Source organism: Rhinopithecus roxellana, chromosome 17, assembly GCF_007565055.1.
Source record: "Rhinopithecus roxellana isolate Shanxi Qingling chromosome 17, ASM756505v1, whole genome shotgun sequence".
NCBI classification, from domain to species: domain Eukaryota; kingdom Metazoa; phylum Chordata; class Mammalia; order Primates; family Cercopithecidae; genus Rhinopithecus; species Rhinopithecus roxellana.
Genome location: NC_044565.1, coordinates 24915831 through 24932833, shown reverse-complemented (window position 1 = coordinate 24932833; position 17003 = coordinate 24915831). Strand labels below are relative to the sequence as shown.

The following is a 17003-nucleotide window of genomic DNA, read 5'->3' as shown; positions in this document are numbered from 1 at the left end:
CTAGTGAACGAAGACCTTAATTTTATTTTAAAGGTAGAAATGAAGTCAGAGACAGAATCAGAGACAGAAAGAGAAATCCAGAAGGAAGAGGAAAGAATGAGAATGAAATGTTGGGAGCTGTGCATTCAAATTGTGTGTTTGGGCGGGTTTCAGTATTTTTCTATATTTTCCAAATGCTATATAAAGAATACATATCATTTTATCGTCTGAAAACAATGAAACATCGTTTTCTAAAGCAGAGAACTAGATGGAATAGGATACTTCTGCTCTCCCTATTTGAGGACACACCCAGGCCTGCCCTCAGAAAGTTCAAAGTCAAGGCCACAATTCCTGCACTGCCACCACCAAGCGTAGACACCCCTCTGGCCAGCACCCATGGGAGCTCATGCACACACCTGCTCCTATCCCCCCACCTCTCATACACACTCATGTGCACACACCACCCCCACCCCTAGTCTGCCAGGCTAAAGTCTACACATAGGATGGCTGCACAGACCAAGAACAAGTGGTGGAGTTAATATGTCTGAGTATTTCTCATCCCAATCCTCACTGCCATGGAGAGTTTAAAGAGGCCAGGCACCCCCCAAGCAGGGGCCCCCCCTTACTCCTAAAGACAGACACTGATCTACAAGCCCTGGGAGGTTGAGCACAGACCTGCCTTATACACGTTTTGAGTCACCTCCAGAACTGGCCACTCTCGACACAAACCAAAACACTTCTAGAAACCTGAGAAATGCTCTGTGGTGAGTGCCAGCCCATGGTGTGAACATCAAGCAAGGGTTCCAGTGACATGTTCTAAATGTGTGGCCAGCTCATCCCAGGACCTGGGCAGATGCTGGTAAGAAGGCTTCAGGAGCAGAGAGAAGGTGTCACTGAGGAAAGAGACAGGAAGGGACCAAGATGGAAAGGTAACTCTGGCAAGAGCAGGTTTGAGCTAGGAGGGGTCCTAGGACCACAACCAGGACACGGTGAACACATCCGGCACCAGACAGGGCTGCATCAACTGTGAGGATGGAACAGGCTGCTGAGAAACACCGGTGGGGCAGACAGGAGCCAGCCAAAATCCAAATTCTGCCAGACCTCTCGTCCCTCCTGTCCCCAGAGGCCAGGGACTTTCATGCTATCTGCATTGGAGGAGGAGGGAGAGGAAGAGAGTCCAGCCATAGTTATCTAGCAAACCACTGGAACTGCACCCAGGGTCAGCTGCCTCCTGGGTTGGCCTTGGAGCGCCTGTCCTCCAGAGTGCCAGGGACAGGGAGAAGAGGCGAGCAAGTGAAAGATTTCCTGGATCAGCCCAATCAGAGCAATAGATCTCAAAGAAAACCAGGAACAAAGTCAGATACCAGACAAGGGGCTTCCCCAGAGGGCCAGGGCTCCCTGGAGACCAGAACTGGTCTCCCTGCTGGGTTTGAGGCTCTTGAGAACAGAGTTTTGTCTCCTTCATCAGACAGGGAGCTCCATGAGGGCAAGGTCCAAGCCTCCCCCATCAGAGCAAGGCAGTGTCATTTCCTCTTCCTCCCCCGTCCCAGGCCAGGGGAGGCCCAGCCCCTCCCCAGGCGGACACACCTCCAGGAGCCCCATCTCAGCTCCAACCAGCGCTGCTGGTCTGGCCGGCAGCTCTAGCCGGAGTGGCCATGTGCTCCCACAAACAGCACAGGCCTGGCTCTGGCTCAGACCCCAGCCCCAGTTCCCTCATGTCAACACCGGGAGGATGGCCAGGCTGGGCCTCCTCATCGTCTGCCTCTGGCTGTGCTTGTGGCCAGCAGGACCTAAAATAGTCCCTCCCCATCTGAGTGTGTAGACATTTTGAGGGCAGCACACACAGAACGGAAATCCTGCTGGGCAGGCCCTGCACTTCCCTGCACAATCTCAGACAGGCCTATGGAGCAGCCGGGAAACAGGAGCCAGGAGCAGGCAGCCAGAGTTTGGGGCAAATTATCTGCCTAATTCAGCTATAAACACCCAACCAGGCCAGAGGCACTAGCACTGAGTTTAGTTAAATTTCACATAGGGACATCTGAAATTTCCATTTGGGTTTCCCCAGCCAGGAGAGTGATTCCTCCTCAGATCCATACAGACAGTAGCCAGAAAATCCATCCATCCATCCATCAACCCATGCGCCCATCTACCCACTTGCCCAGACAGACAGACTTTCATTAACACCTCCACTAATCGAGGCCTTGTGCTGAGCACTGAGAATACAAAGAAGAAGGAGCCGCAGTTGCTCCCGAGCTCAGCCTGGTGAATGTGCTAACATTGACAGAGACGTGCAGGCCCTAGGGCAGCACAGTGACCCAAAATAGGCAAGTCTCACAGGAGAAGAGGAGGAATCAGGAAAGACTCCCCCAGAGAAGTGACCATGCCTAAGTTAAATCTTAAAGAATGACCAAGAGTTGGCCAAGGGACAGGGGACAGGAGGTCTTCCCAGCAGAAAGACTGGCAGGGCAGGGCCCTGGAGGGCCATGGAGGCTGGAGAGATGGAACTCAGGGCTTCTGAGGACTTTGAGCATCAGTGAAACTACAGATGCAGCAAGGCCCGAGGACACAAGTGTTGTCCACACAGGCCTGGAGGCTCTGCCTCTGGGTGGCTCAGAAGTTCTGGGGGCCCCAGAGTGCCAGGGGTGTGACCAGCATCTTGCAAAGCCCAGAGAGGAGGGTGACAACCTGGAACAGACGGTGAGTTCAAGGCTGGTGCTCACAGTGAGACCTTTCTCCATGTCTGCTGTGGGAATGACCAGATGGGCTCAGCCCTACAGAATCTAGAGCCACCCCATGGCCCACAGTGAGGGCAGTGCTGCCTCTCAGCACAAGATGCCACAGACCTCCTGCCATGCTCTGTGGCATTGGCATCTGCATCACTGGCTGGCCCTTGGTTGCTGAGTATGTAGCAAAGGGATGACTCCTACCTCCCCCAGGGTTGGAGACCTTAGAATAATGCCCCTTCCTGCCTCCTCCTCCTTTTCCCTGCAGATGGAGGAATGGGGCGAGATGGACTCTTGGCTTGGACACAGCCTCCTCTTTCTAAGCTATCTCCAAGGAGCCACCAAGCACAAGCCCACAGAAAAACCTTCCCCCTAAGAAGGGGCCTGTCCAAGGTAGGGAGATGGGGCTGGAGGATGCCAGAGATGGCCCACTCACTTCCTCCCCTGTTGTCCTTCTCTCATTTGCTCCCCACCCTGATTTTCTCGTGATCTCCAGGAGAAAGCCCTCACCATGGCCCCCAGGGTAGAGGGGCTATTTTCCACATATGCTTCCAAGAAAAGGGATTGAGTCTTGCCCAGATGAGCGCACCCCACCCCCCTCAGCCAGATTGAAAGCTCCCATCTGGGTCTCTCTACTGGACAGTGTCCAGCCGCTGGAGCCCAGAAGGGGATGTGTATAGAGGCCGTGTGATAATGAAGGTTTGGGGAGAAGGGGTGGGAAGAGATAAAGAACGGAGGGGAAGGGTGACCCAGGCCTCCCTGGAGGATGCCCATCCTACCTGGATGGGGATGAGGGGCTCCTTGTCATCAATGTCGATGAGCACGTCTTCCCCAGGACTGAGTAGGCTCACATCGTCTGCAGGGGAGGGAGCCATCCAGGCCTGAGAGGGGCTCTCTCAAAAGACTCGCCCCTCACCAGCCCCAGGGCTCAGCCAAGGGACCGAGACAAGACCCTGCAGTCTATCCACATCTCTCAGTCAGTATGTCTCTCTTCTTCCCTCCCAATAAGTCCCTGTCTCATCTCTATCTCTCCCATCCTCCTTTGCATGCCCTGTCTCCCACTTCTGTCTTCCTCTCCTCACATTTCTCTCCTCCCTCCCCGCATCATTGTCTCCCTGCCCTCTGTCTCCCTCCCCCTGGGCCCACTTTGAGCCCTTGCCCCTCAGCTCCCACGGGTATCAGTTACCTGCTCCTGGTGCCCCCCACCCACCCAGAGCTAGGCTCTGCCCTAAGGAAGGCAAGGTCCCCGCCCTGTGGTCTAGCAGAGCAGAAATTGCTTCTCATTCAGGTCTCCATATGAGAAGGACTTCAGGATGCATCTCAACAAGGAAGGGTAGCTTGGTCCTGAGGCCCCCCGTTCCCTGAGCTGCCCATCGTCTCCCCTTCCCCTACCTGGGCCACCCTGTGGGGACGGACTCTCCGCCGAGTAGGGGTCACACAGGAAGCTCTCCAGGGAGCGGATGGTACACTGGCCCACCACAGGCCGGCGGCCAAACTGGCGGTTATCGATGACCTTGATGGTGATGGGGGGGCAGTAGAGCTCCTCCCTGGGCAGCATCTGGGTGGAGGAGGAAGAACGCACTGGCCTGAATGCCTCTCTAGGAAGTCTCCAGGTCAAGCCCAAAGAGCAAAAAATGACTATAAACCGCAGATAATCCCCACAGCCAGAAATCCAAAATGGTGGCTGGCCCAGAGCTGGGCAGTAGAGCAAAGCCACCCACCTTTTCTGTCGGCCCTTTGAATGCTGCATGCAGAGGCTGACTTTTCCCCCCACAGCTTTACCTTCCAAATACATCCTGTTCAGCCTGAAGTGAAAACAAGGCTGCATTCCCTCACTAGCTGGGGAGCGGGCGAGGGGAGTTGGCCCGGGACTCAACATTTCTTGTAGACAGTCCCCCCCAAGTGGATACTCAAGAGTTGGCTTACAGACCCAGATTCTTCTCCCTGCACACCCAAAAAGCACTTTGAACACAACTTGAAATAATTTATATGCTCTCCTTCGGGGCAGCTTTGGCTCGGCCAAGAGGAGGCTTCTGTTGACAGCCACTGGGCCTGGAATTTCTACAGCGCTTTCATCTCGCAAACCATTTTCTTTTCCTCAGACCTGCCTTACTCCAACCACTAGGTCTAGGCATCCCAGGAAGCTGGAGAGGCCTGGCGGGCCTGAGGGCTGTGGGGGTGAGCTCCTTTTAGGGGGCCCAGGCTAGGGTAGGACATGGTCAGAAAAGGTTTGGAGGAATCCTGGAAAGCCAAGCCCTAGCAGGTCCCTGAGGGCACTCCAGGGGACTGAAACCTGTCCCAGAGGGAAAACAGCCAGGGGATGGCTCCTTGGGACTTTCGCTGATCCAGGATCTGGGTAGGAGGCAGAGTCTAGCCCCATTTGTCCTACTCAGAGGCCTGAACCCTTCCAGTGAGGAGGGTATGAGCATTTCTCCCCATGTTCACAGGAAAGTGAGGGGTCCTACCCTGGACCACGTAGGGAATTGGAACACAAGTCCCAGGCTGCTCGGGGCCATGTAGAACTTCTAGCCCCAGGATTCTGGAAAAGGACAGTAGGGAGGTGGGGCTCACCACTTCCATGAAGAGGGTACAGATGTCAAAGTTGGGATTCTTCCGGAGGTTCCTAATGACACAGGACTGCACCGTTTGGCCCCCACACTCTACCACAAGGCTCGGGGAGGAGATGCTGGCCAGCTGGTAACTCTTCATGTTCCGCAGGCCCCATGCCAGGACCTGGGCACACAGAATGAGGAGAGTGCCTTGGAAGGCCCCAGGCCTCAGGAAAGGCTGGGGCAGGAAGGGGAAGGGCACTCTGCTCCCAGCCCCCACGCCCAGGCCCAGCCAGCTCACCTCAATGGCGGTACGCTGGAGCGCTGGCTTGATGTTCTGAGGAACCATGTAGATGTTGGCCTCCCTTTGGGGTGGTGGGTAGGGCAAGTCTGTGTCCTCAGACTGCAGTGGACAGCAGGTGGAATGGAGGCAAAGGTGGGAGGAAGACCAAAGCAAAGAGACAAGAGAGAAGGACAGATAGGACAGAAAGAAATGCCAAGTGCAGGGAGAAACAGAGAAGCAAAGACAGTAGTGGGACCAACAGGGAGGCAGAAATGAGAAAGCTAAGTCAGTTTTGGCCAGGCACCATCTTCTCCAGGATCGCAATTCCAGCACCTTCACCCAGGGTTCAGGTCACCTTGTTTCAAATGAATCCCTCCTCCCATAACGCAGGCTCTGCTGCCCCCTGAGCTGCTCCGGGTCTGCCCCTCCCTGACATGCACACGGCACATGCGTGCACACGCTGCCCACTCCATCCTGGCGGACCCACTTCAGCCCCTCTCAGTCCCAGAGAGGACCACATGCCTGCCCCCCAGCCTGGTTCTCCTGCCTCCTGGCTCAGACCCTTCCAGGTTATCATCTGCCCTGGTATTTCACTCCCACCCCCATCCCCACCCCCAGACACCTTCCAGCCCCAACCCCCACCTCTCACACCTGTCCCTATGAGGACAGAACACTTGCACCGTGAGCCAGAAAGAGAACAACCGACCAATGGGAGAAGGGGCTATAAGGGCCCATCACCCCCAGAGAACCAAAGCACACTGCTGGGGAGGGTCTCTCTCCACTACAGAGACGAGCAAGTGTGTGTCAATTCTGGCCTACTAAGCGTTTGCCAGAAAGAGTTGGGCAAAAATCCTCAATGATCACAAAGAACTACATGAGGAAGCAAGATGGGGCAAGGGAGGCAGGTACTGCCTTAGATAGTTAACCGCCAATAACAGCAGTTAGGAACACAGGTGTGAGTCCTACCTCCACTACATATGACGTTAAATAAATTATTTCACCTCTCTATGGCTCAATGTTTTCATCTATAAAATGGTTAGCAAAAGTTGTCAACCTGTAAAGGTCAGGGTGAGGGTTGAAGAAGTTAATACCTGTATAACATTTGGAGGATTGCCTGGTTCATGTAAACCTTCAACAGGACAATTAGCCCATGTGGTGCTTTTGTGACGATTAGAGAAAGATGTGCTTAAGACTCTACTTCCATGTCAGAAAATCATCATATTTTCTGAGTTTATTTGAACAAGACACTTTACTGCCACCTATTGGGAAATTGTTATAATAAATACAAGTATATGGTGTCCTGTGCTAGAAATTGCACCCCCTTAGACACAGTGTCCTTGTGCAGTGCCCAACCTGCACATCCATACGTGGAGGGCCTGACACGCAGGAAATGTTAACTATAATTAAAAGGACTGTGATGGACACTTTACAGAGCTTGCCTCATGTAATCTCATTTATTAAACAATGAAATCATTGGATTCATTCTCCAAGCAACTTGCGTTGGGTTCCTTCCACAAGGATGGTACATCCATACACAGACGCTCTGCCATAGATGGTGGGAGCAGTCAAAGCAGAGAAAGATATCAGCAGAGAAAGATATCAGCTTCCCCCACCTCCATGACTCACTTTACAGCCAACCCAAGCCACACTCCTGCCCAGTGACACCCTGATGACACCATGTTTTCCTGGACCTATAGCAGCTGGAAGCTTAGTCCTAGAATCAGACCTCAACTCTAGTTCCAACTCTGCCACCTCCTCGCCATTTGACCTTGGGCAGATTACTTAACCCCAGTGACTCAGTATTCTCAGATGAAGATCTGAGATAAGCTGCTCTGAGAATTAAATGAGAGAACAAATCTGACTAGCGGCTGGCACACAGGAGGCGCTTAGTAAATGGCTGTGACTGTAACTATTACTAGAATTGTGCTTAGTACCATTGTTTTTGCCATTGGTGTTGGTGTTGATCTCCCCAGGGTGACTTCAAGAGAGCTGAGCCATCAGAAGCATCTTTCAGGGCAACACTGGCTTTATTACTGTCTCTAAGTCACCAGGGCATAAAGCAAAAAAACTTGTCATTTTCCTCCAGACCCACAATGCAGGTGACATGATGCAGGAAGCACCTGCCTTGCTGACTGGCTGATAGGGAGGAGTGATGGACAGGGCTGCTGCAGTGCACAGTCCCAGGGGCTGCTATGCATGGCACAGTCCACATGAAAGGTGCCCTTGGAGGATGGAAGCAGGGCCTGAACAGCTTCTACAGTGACCTGGCTGCTATTGGGACCCCCAGTTCGATGTCCTCCCTGGGCACTCCAAGGCAACCAGCTGCAGGTGGTAGCACAGCAGGGTGTCCTCTTTAAAGACAGGGTTGCACTTGAAGGCCTGCTTGTGGCCTGTCCATGGCCCCTTACAGCTAATGCCCAACCCAGTATGGACCCAGAGCCAAAAACCTAAGTCAAAGAGGGGCCAAAAGAAAAAAACCATCAGGGAGGGAACAGCCCCAGGATCCCCTGAGTGGAGTGGCAGAAAGACCAATCTTTCTCATATACTTGTTCTCTTAAAATCACTAGGGAAAACTCATGAACACATTCCTCCCAGAATATTTCCTCTCTAGGCCCCCAAACGCTGGGCAGGATCCACTTTATCCCTCGTTTCCTCGGCCTGTCTCTCCCTCGGGGCTCCCTCAAGCTCCATGCTGATGACATTCCTCTCTAAAGGCTGGGGACCAGGCTCCCCATCTTCAGGAGCCTGCTTGCTGAGGGCAGGGGAACAAGAACCTAGAGAAGGTTAAGCTCCAGTACCGTTTGGAGAAGGCCCTGGAGGAGGAAGGCAGGAGCACACAGCTGCGGAGCATCGGGCCCAGCGGAGGCAGAAGGAAGAGACAGGCAGAGACAGTGGTTAGAGGTATGTCCAGGCAGCTTCCTCAGCACGAGGTCACCGCATGCATCCCAAGGCCATCTCTGTCCACCGTGCTGTCCCCAGGGGTTCCAGGACATGCTTTTCCCTGCCATTTCCTGCCACCTCCCAGGGTTGCCTGCCTCTGTGGCTCCCCCTATGACCATGCATCCAAATGCTCCTCCCCAATTTTTCACACTGTCTCCTGGATCTTCTCCTTCCCAATTTAAAGACATCCCCATCTCCCAAATCCACCCGCTCCCTCCTCTCTGTGACCCCTCTGCAGGTTCCCTCCTCTCCTCTCTCTAATCCTGTCTCCATGCACTACTTCTCCTCCTTCATGTCCACACCACCAGCTGCCCAGTGCACCCTGCTTCTGCCCTCAGCGCCCCTCCCCAGAAATTTGTCTCCAAAGTCCCCTACCCGAAGGACACACATGGGCTCTTCCCTCTCTCGCCCCCTCAGCAGCAACTGGCCAGCTGACCTCGCCTTCTTCCCAAACTGTTTCTCTGGATCCACAGTGCTGGCCCCCACCCTGTTTGCTGAGCCTCCTCCGCAGCCTCCCCATCTTCCTCCACCAAGCCCTGATCTGCTCCTTAGCCCTCTCCTGGACTTTCTGCTCCCAAACATCTCTGCTAAGCCCCAATATCTTACTGCTTAGTTCATTCATGTGTCCTACTGGCGTCTCACACTGAACTTGTCCAAAACTAGATTCTTTATCTCTCCCCTCAGAACCTGCACACTTCAAGTCTGACCCCACCATCCATCCAGACAACCAAGCCAAAAGCCCCCATGCCATCCGTGGCTCCTCCTGCCCCTCATCGCCCTGCCTGACTGATCACCAAACACTGGTGAGCCTGTCTCCTGAACATCTCTCACACCTGCCCACCCATCTCCTTTGCTCAGTGCAAGCCACCACCCTCTCTCACCTGGATTCACCAGCACCCCCCTTTCACTTGGTTCTGACACCCTCTCCCAACAGCCCACGTGCGCTGCAATCTGCAGCCAGGGCAGGCTTTCTAATAACGTCACTCTCTGCTTCAAGTCCTCCAATGTCTTCCCACCGGCTCAGGATGAAGTGCAGACTCTTCAAAGTAGCCTCCACAAGACCCCTAATCTTCCAGCTCCTGCTGCCTTCTCTGGGCATGTTTCTCCTCAGATAAATTTCCCCTTGATGACCCCAAGTAGTGATGAACCACCTCCTGGGATACATGCAACCCCTGCCCTTCTGAATGCTAGCAGGTTGCAGGAGACACCATGCTCTTTTAGCTTTGAGGTTTGGAGCTCAGTGGTCCCTCTGTCTGAAATGCACTTCTACCCCAACTCCTTCTGTACTTCCTATTCGGACTGCAGGTGTCTATTTAAATATTCCCTGGTGCCCCAAGCTTAAGTACCCCCGTAGCTCCCATAGCAACTTACACTTATTCTCACAGAAAGACACATCAATCCATCACCCCGTGCCATCTCCACGTGTTCATTTGATTGTGTCCTTGGTTAAACCAGCAATTCTGTACACAGGGACCATAGCTGAATTCCCTCGTCCAATAAATAAATGATTATGAATGGATAACTGAAGGGGAAGAGGGAGGGTGAAGACAGAAGAGTGGGTGGATGGGAAGATAAAGGAATGAATCCAGCACACACTCTCCTCCTTCCTAGCACCCGTGGCTGCTCCAGCCTGACCCTGGGTCCTCCCCAGGCCTGCTCATTACTCCCTCTGGTTCAATTTTCTTTACTGCCACCTGAATCTAACCCATTTTTAGGGCCTAATTCAAGATCTCTAGAATATCTCCCCAAGACACTCCAGAAACGCCTTATAACCTGACTCTGACTCTCTTAACCCCGTGTACATGACCCTTTCCCCACATAGCCCATTCCCAGGGTCCTAAGGGGTCTCTGATCATCTCACAGGCAGGAGTCCTGAGGCCTCTGCCAGCTCTTGAGCCTGGTTTTCAACTTTTTTTTCTGGTCCAGTCCACTTGAGGGGTACAGCACCCCCACCTCCAGGACAGTAATTCTCAGTGAGGGTGCTGTGACCCTCATTGCAACTGGGAAGCCTCTCAGCACTGCTGGGCAGATGGGGTGTAAACTGAAAGTGCCACCAGAACATCCTGATTCACCATCCTATGGGTGATGGGGGACTCTGATAAGCCTAACTAGAGGAAGCCACATTTGACCAGCTCCCGACTTGCTCCCCTCAAATGCAGGGACAACCAGGGGCGGCTGCAGAGATGGGTTCTACAGGTGTGCAAGGTGTTGATCAAGCCAGCCCAGACTAAGAGGACCCCAGGAACAAGTGAAGCTCTCTCCCCTACCAGAGCTGAAGCCATCCTTAAGCCCACTTCAGTCTATCTGTCCCGCTGGCCAGTTTAGCACAAAGAACCAAGGCCCTGAGCCATGAAAGGGGCTCCCCTAGCCCCATCTAGGGGCCACCACATTAGACAGGAGTCGCTCCCAGGGCAAGGGAAGTGGTGGTAAGCCTCCTAGGTCAGCCCAGTCACCAGTAGCCTATGGACCCTCACCTCACCCAGCAGGGGACAGAAGACTGCAGTCACATCCTGGTTCCTCTGGGAGCTCCAGGCAGGGGGCAGCCAGGCAGGCTGGGAGGGCTCCATTGTCTGCCTGCCCCACCCAGCTCGTTAGGAACAACATGTTGCTCTAATTACACTTCCCAGGAAAAACAGTGTTTTAAATTAAGGCCTTGGGGGAGGTATGGGGGATGGGGGACCACGGGCTTTATTTTCCTGATTGCAAAACACGAAATTTTTCCTTCCAGTGGATTTGGGGGTACAGGAGAGTACCCCGGGTACATCTCAGAGTAAAAGCCATATACCCTGCAGCCTGGATGGGTGGATGGAGTGGCATCCAGTGGCCCCCACCCCTGAGCTGGCAGTAAAATCAGCCACAAAGCATACAGTCCCTCCCACCAGGGCATTCCCTGCGCCAGCAGGAGAGAAGCAGCAGAAGCAAGGGTAATACTCTAAACCACGGCCCCTCCCCTCCCCACCTCCCCAAAATGGTCAGGACCACAAGCCCCATGGGTCTTCCTCTACACATGTTCTGTATCCTAGGGGGCCCTGGGCATTCGGGGGCCCACCATCACCTCTGCTGCTGTGTGTGCGTGCTTGTGTGCGCCCTCGAGAGTGTACACAACTCGCACACGCTCACACGTGCGTGCACACATTCTCCAGTTCTCAGGAAATCTAAAATTGCAGTTTCTTTGAACTCATTCCCCTTGGCAGCATGGACTGCCTTTGTTCTCCAGACAAAAAGGAAAAGAAACGAGACAGAGGGCTCAGAAGAGGCGGGGAGAAGGAGGAAGCTGGGGCCAAGGAGCAAACAGGAAGAGTGAAACACGAAAGGAGAGTGGGAAGAGACTCAGGAAGAGAGGGAAAAACAAAGAAAATGCAGACCGGAGAGCGCAAAGGAAACCGTTCCCTCCATCCGCTCCCTCTGCGAGGACTCAGATCTCCCGGACATCATCAAAGCCTCAGACACACCATGCAACAGCCTCACTTCCTGACCAAGAGCCACAGAGAGGGGCGTCCCAGATAGGCAGAAAGCCTGGGAGAGGGGTAGTTTGTTGTCCACCAAGCCGCATCCAGGAGGTGACATGCCCTCAGCCCAAGACACTGCTGCCTGGGCCACCTCCCCACATTTTCTACCAATCCCAACTTCAAAAGCTAGCTCAGTGGCACCTCTTCCGGGAAGCTATCCTCACTGTCCTGCTCTGGGAATCTTCAACAGGGGCAGACAGCACTTCATCTCATTCACAGGCACTGTGGCTTGCGAATCTCCGCACCTGGCTGCGCTAGCTGAAAGGCACTTCCCACAAGAGAGGATAGCCTTAAACCATCCTTCAGAGTCACTTGCCCCATCCGTTCCTACTGGTCTGTCTCTAGTCCAAGCCCCTATCTCAACTGACTCAAGAGCCTCCTAGCCAGTCTCTCAAACCCACACCCCTGCAGCCAGACAACTCCCCAACACACCCATCCTTCCCTCACTGCCCCCTGACTCTCATGGGCTCCCGTGGCCAGGGGCTCAGGAGGAGGCTCCCAGCCCTCCAGGAAGGCTTGAGCACTCTTCACGAGCGGGCCAGGAGCCTGGGAGCGGCCAGATGGGAGATACAAGGCAAGAGCTTGGTCACAGCAAAGAGGACAGAAAAACCCTGCTGGGGTCCTGCCTCCAGCGGGACCAGGGGCAACAGAAGGACCACCCAGCCCCGGGGCTTCTTAAAGAGAAGAGGACTCAGCATCTTGGCATCAGGCTTAGCCTTCAAGTGAGAAGGACATGGGCTGAGCTAGGGGTCCCAGGGCTATCCCCTGGGGCTGAGGGAGGTCACAAGGTCATCTTCTGGGGCTGGTCCCTGGACCAGCAGATCATTCATCCCACTGGGATAGGTCCTCCTCGGACCCTTTGAACCTGCTGGCCTGGCCCAGCCCTGTGCCTAGCACACTCCTAGGACCCACTCTCCCCTGGCCCTGCTGACCCACACCCGCCCTCAGCCTGCCGCCTGGTTGGCCCTACAGGGGGACACTCGGCGCTCTTTGAGCTCTGGCCCATGAGCTGCAGTTTTGATTTGCTTTCTGACGAGACTGCAGCCAGATCCCTGTCCTCGGAATCTGAGCCTTCACTGTTATATATTACGAATCCAGTTATTAAGGATTTTAACTTTTTTTTAATAACTCATCCCTGGGCTGGGTCTTCTTCAGAGCAGGCTGTGGGTTTTGGCCACAAAGTGCACTCAATCAAGAGAGAGGGCTCCATGCTGCTTCCCTGGACAGGACTCCACCTCCCTTTCCAAATCGGCAGTCTTTCGCAACTGCAGCCAGAAGCAGGAGGCCGCCTGTCAGGCGCAATTACAGCGAGCTCACTTGGCGGACCCCACCTCGGTCTGGGAGCAAAAGGAAGTGAGGTAAGGGGTGCGGGGCCTGTGGATCCCACATCCTGACTCTGCACTTCAAGTCCAAATTGCACTGAAAATGTCAAATAGTGTCCGCTCTCAGTCTGGGGATTCCCTAACGGCAGGAAGTGGCTGCCGTTTTCCCAACGCCTCATCTGACCAGGGCTCTCCTTCCTGTCTCTCCGCCCAGGTCTCTGCCACCCACCCTCTGGCCTGGCTCACGACAATCCACCCACAGATGCACAGGAGGCCATAGGGAACGTGCTTCTCTCCTCCCATGGCAAAAGATGCAGTCTTGCTTTATCTAAATGCAAACTCCAAACTTTTTCCAGTCCCTAGGAGGTCCCCAGCTCACCCCATCCCCCAAACCAGCCAGGACCCAAACTGGTCCTTGGCCTTTTAAGTCAAAGCCATGTTTCTCACTTTCTTTCTAAGTGCTGATGGGCATAAAGACATTTGGCTAATGCCGCCTCCACCAGAAAGCCTTCCTTGACTACTCTGGCCCCTTCCAAACAATTTATTCTTCAAAACGTGCCACCTGGTACTTAATCATTTAAGACTCTGTATTGCTGTTCCTGCTGTCTCGGTGAAATCTGGCCTCCCAGCAGGACAGCACGCCTTCTTAGACCAGGATCACCCCCAGGACACACTCTGGGTGGCCCTGAATCCACACAGAGCATGGGGAATAAAATCCAGACAGGTCTCCATGTGACAGGTGCCTACTGGGCACCAGGAACCTGGAGGGCTCCAGGTGTGTGCTTGGAGGCTGGCTTCACCTTCCCTCCACCTCGGCCCACCCACCCCGGCCACCAGGCCCAGCTCACCTCATCCAGGATCCTCGATGTCTCCTGCACCTGGCCCACAGCCATGGGATGTGGCACATCCAGGAGATGGTGATGGGGGTTGGGAGGGGAAAAAGTTCTCCATTAGTATCAAGGATCACTAGGCGGGGCCAGAGGTCAGCACGCCAGATGCCAGCACTAAGAAGAGCCAACAGAAACCACCTCCCACCAAGGTTAAGAATGATGTACTTCCCAGGCACGTCCCCAACATGGTCCCTGAGAAAGGTGTGATGGATGTCAATGCAGAGGGAGGCTAGGAAAGGCTAAAGCATAAGCCTGGATGCCAGGGATCTCTAGAAGCAACAAGAGGAAAGAGAAGAACAGCAGGTGGTGGGAAGGGCCTGGGAGCCTGTGGCCTTGGCAAGCCGAGGAGAACCAACCTAGAAGCCCCAGGAGCAGGCAGCACTGAGAGCAGGAGCTTAGGACAAGGAGGGAGACCTGGAGGGGCAGGGCTGGTGAAGGAGGGCCTGCATGCAGGGAGGGCCTCCAAAGAACTCTCTAAAATTGTGTGGGCTGCCTTGTGAAGGACAATAGAGGTGTCCCAACACAGCCCAGATGACTACTTCTCATAGATGTAGCTGAACTTGGCATGGAATCAGGTAATCAATCCAGTGCACCTGGGTACCAGTCAAAGCTCGACATTTTCTACCAAGACCCCAGAAGAAGGAAGGAGAGCAGCGGTAAGGGAATGAAGCCTCCGTCACAGGAAGAGGAAAGAAAATGGGGTCTTGGTAAGAACAACTCAGTGGGAAATGTGGTCTGAATCAGAGCTTCTGCAACTCATGCATATGTGAGAGGGCCCTGGAGGGCAAGTTGATACAGAGATTGCTGGGCTGCTCCCTCAGAATTGCTTCAGTGGGCTTGAAGCAGGACTGGAGAATTGGCCACACTTTCAGAACCCTGGGGCTAAGTCAGTGATTCTTAGCCCTGGATGTGCATTAAGATTCCCTGAGCAGTGCTGTCCCGGGGATTCTAATGCTCAGCCAGCTGAAAGCCACGGGGCTGGACAATTATGAGGATCCTTCCATCTGGAATTCTGTGGTTCTTGGACTTCTCAGAGAAGAAGGGCAGGAAAGACCTGAGCTGGGCAGAGACTTTGGGCTTCCTCCAGCCCACACCCTCCTCTGCTTGAAAGAGCTTCCCCAGGGGCTTGAGGCAGGATCGTGGTAATGCCCGACCGCCCTTCCTAACCCAGAGAGATGCCAAACACAGGGAGACTGGCAATCAGTTTGAAGAAGGAAAGGTCAGAGCAAGACTTACCTCAAAACCAGGAATATGGTGGATGGCTGGCTGGAGTGAAGAAAAGAGAGCTCTGGTCATGTGCTTGTCACCCAAGGCCCCCATCACCCTCATGACACTCACAGACTATGTCAGTGATCAGACTGTCCATGGTTTGCAGCCTCTATTCCTTGGGGGTGGAAGGGATGCTAGGTTGGCACTGTGCCCATCCCTCCAGATACTTCACCCAGAGTAGCCCTACTTCTATTTGGTCTACATATTGGGGTTCACATCATACTAAGAGGAAGTTTGAAGGTACAGCTCCAACCCAAACCTCTCATTTTACAGAGGGGAGTGGCTGGCTCAGGGCCATGAGGCTAGGTCATGGTGAAGCCAGCACTGCAGTGGGGATCCTGCCCTTGCCTGTTCCTGGAGTCCCTCGCATTGTGGCAATTAAGGCTCCCTTAATCAGATAACAGAGGTCCTCCTCCCAGAAACCATGTCAGGATATGATCCAAGGAAGATTAAATCCAGTGACCAGAGGACTTGGACACTCCTGATCCCCAACATTCTACTCCAATGTTAGATGGTATCCTGACTCGGGGTTCAGAAAATGGGTCTCAGCAGGAGGCCTGGCTTCAGAGGAGGCGCTCCAGGCTCCCACAGAGGGTTGGCCCCCACCCCACCCCTGCCATGCACCTCCTGCCTCGGCCTCCTGGATCTGGATACAGACCAGCCTCACCTTCTCTCTCTGGATAAGCTCAAAAGAGGCCAGCAGCTCCCCCATCGGCTGGCTGCCCCTGGTCAGTGGGAACCAGGCCAGTCGGGGCATCCGTTCCAAACTCGGTTGACAGATGCAGCGGCCCATAAACTCGTCTGCGCCCTAGACCAAGCATAGAGAGACAAGAATCAGCATGCCTTACCCAGGGTTCTGGGGAGCCTCAGAGAGATCAGGTCTACATGTGCCTTCTGAACTAGCAGGGGCCTCAATGAGGGCATCCCCTCCCACAGAATGGTGAATTCTGCTCTCCTTAGCAGGACTCAACAACAAGACAAGATGTGAGCAGCCTCGTGACTGTCACTAGGTTTGAATTCCCATCATGCTTGAGAAGTCCCTCTGGACAGTTAAACTAGTGTAAACACTAGTGTCCAACTAGTGTTTGCCCTGCTGTAATTTAATCAGCGCTGAGACTATTGGAGACCAGAGAGACAGCCTCCTGGAATTTCTCTAATGCCCTCAGCAGTACAGGTGTTTGCAGTTCCAAGGACTTCTGTATCTCCTGCTCATTTCACCCTTAAATTCCCCCACTTTGCAAATGGGGAAACTGTGATCACATTCATCAAATTAAATGAGCCTGGACAAAATGATGTTTTCATCAAGGAAGGTGCCTTTTCTTCAGGCACCTTCCTTGACTCCCTGCTGCCCGGAAGACAGATCCGTCACACTGGATGCAAGGGCAAGCCCCCTCAGGGCTCTGGCAGCCTTCAGCTCGTACCGCCACCCTCCTGCCCTGTTCTGCACTTGCAGTCAGTTCTGCCGAGTCCCCCTGACCAGTGCCAGCCCAGCCGCCTGCCTCCCTCCTGCTCCAAAGGTGCCAGGGCCTGTGCCCTTCT

General features: G+C 54.1%; 1 protein-coding gene across 22 annotated transcripts in view; it reads right to left on the bottom strand.

The window, feature by feature from the left end:
• The window catches only part of DYSF (dysferlin), a 237169-nt gene that overhangs the window by 74189 nt on the left and 145977 nt on the right, over nt 1-17003 (bottom strand). For all 22 annotated transcript variants that reach the window (XR_004054403.1, XR_004054402.1, XM_010361938.2 and 19 more), the window contains 7 exons: nt 16132-16272; nt 15432-15461; nt 14154-14183; nt 5553-5654; nt 5274-5435; nt 4095-4260; nt 3482-3558 (listed from right to left, as the gene is read on the bottom strand). Coding sequence is in view for 20 of the 22 variants with exons in the window: in XM_010361938.2 (XP_010360240.2) it covers nt 3482-3558; nt 4095-4260; nt 5274-5435; nt 5553-5654; nt 14154-14183; nt 15432-15461; nt 16132-16272 (708 nt within the window). In the remaining 2 variants the exon portion in view is untranslated. The remainder of the gene's footprint in view (nt 1-3481; nt 3559-4094; nt 4261-5273; nt 5436-5552; nt 5655-14153; nt 14184-15431; nt 15462-16131; nt 16273-17003) is intronic.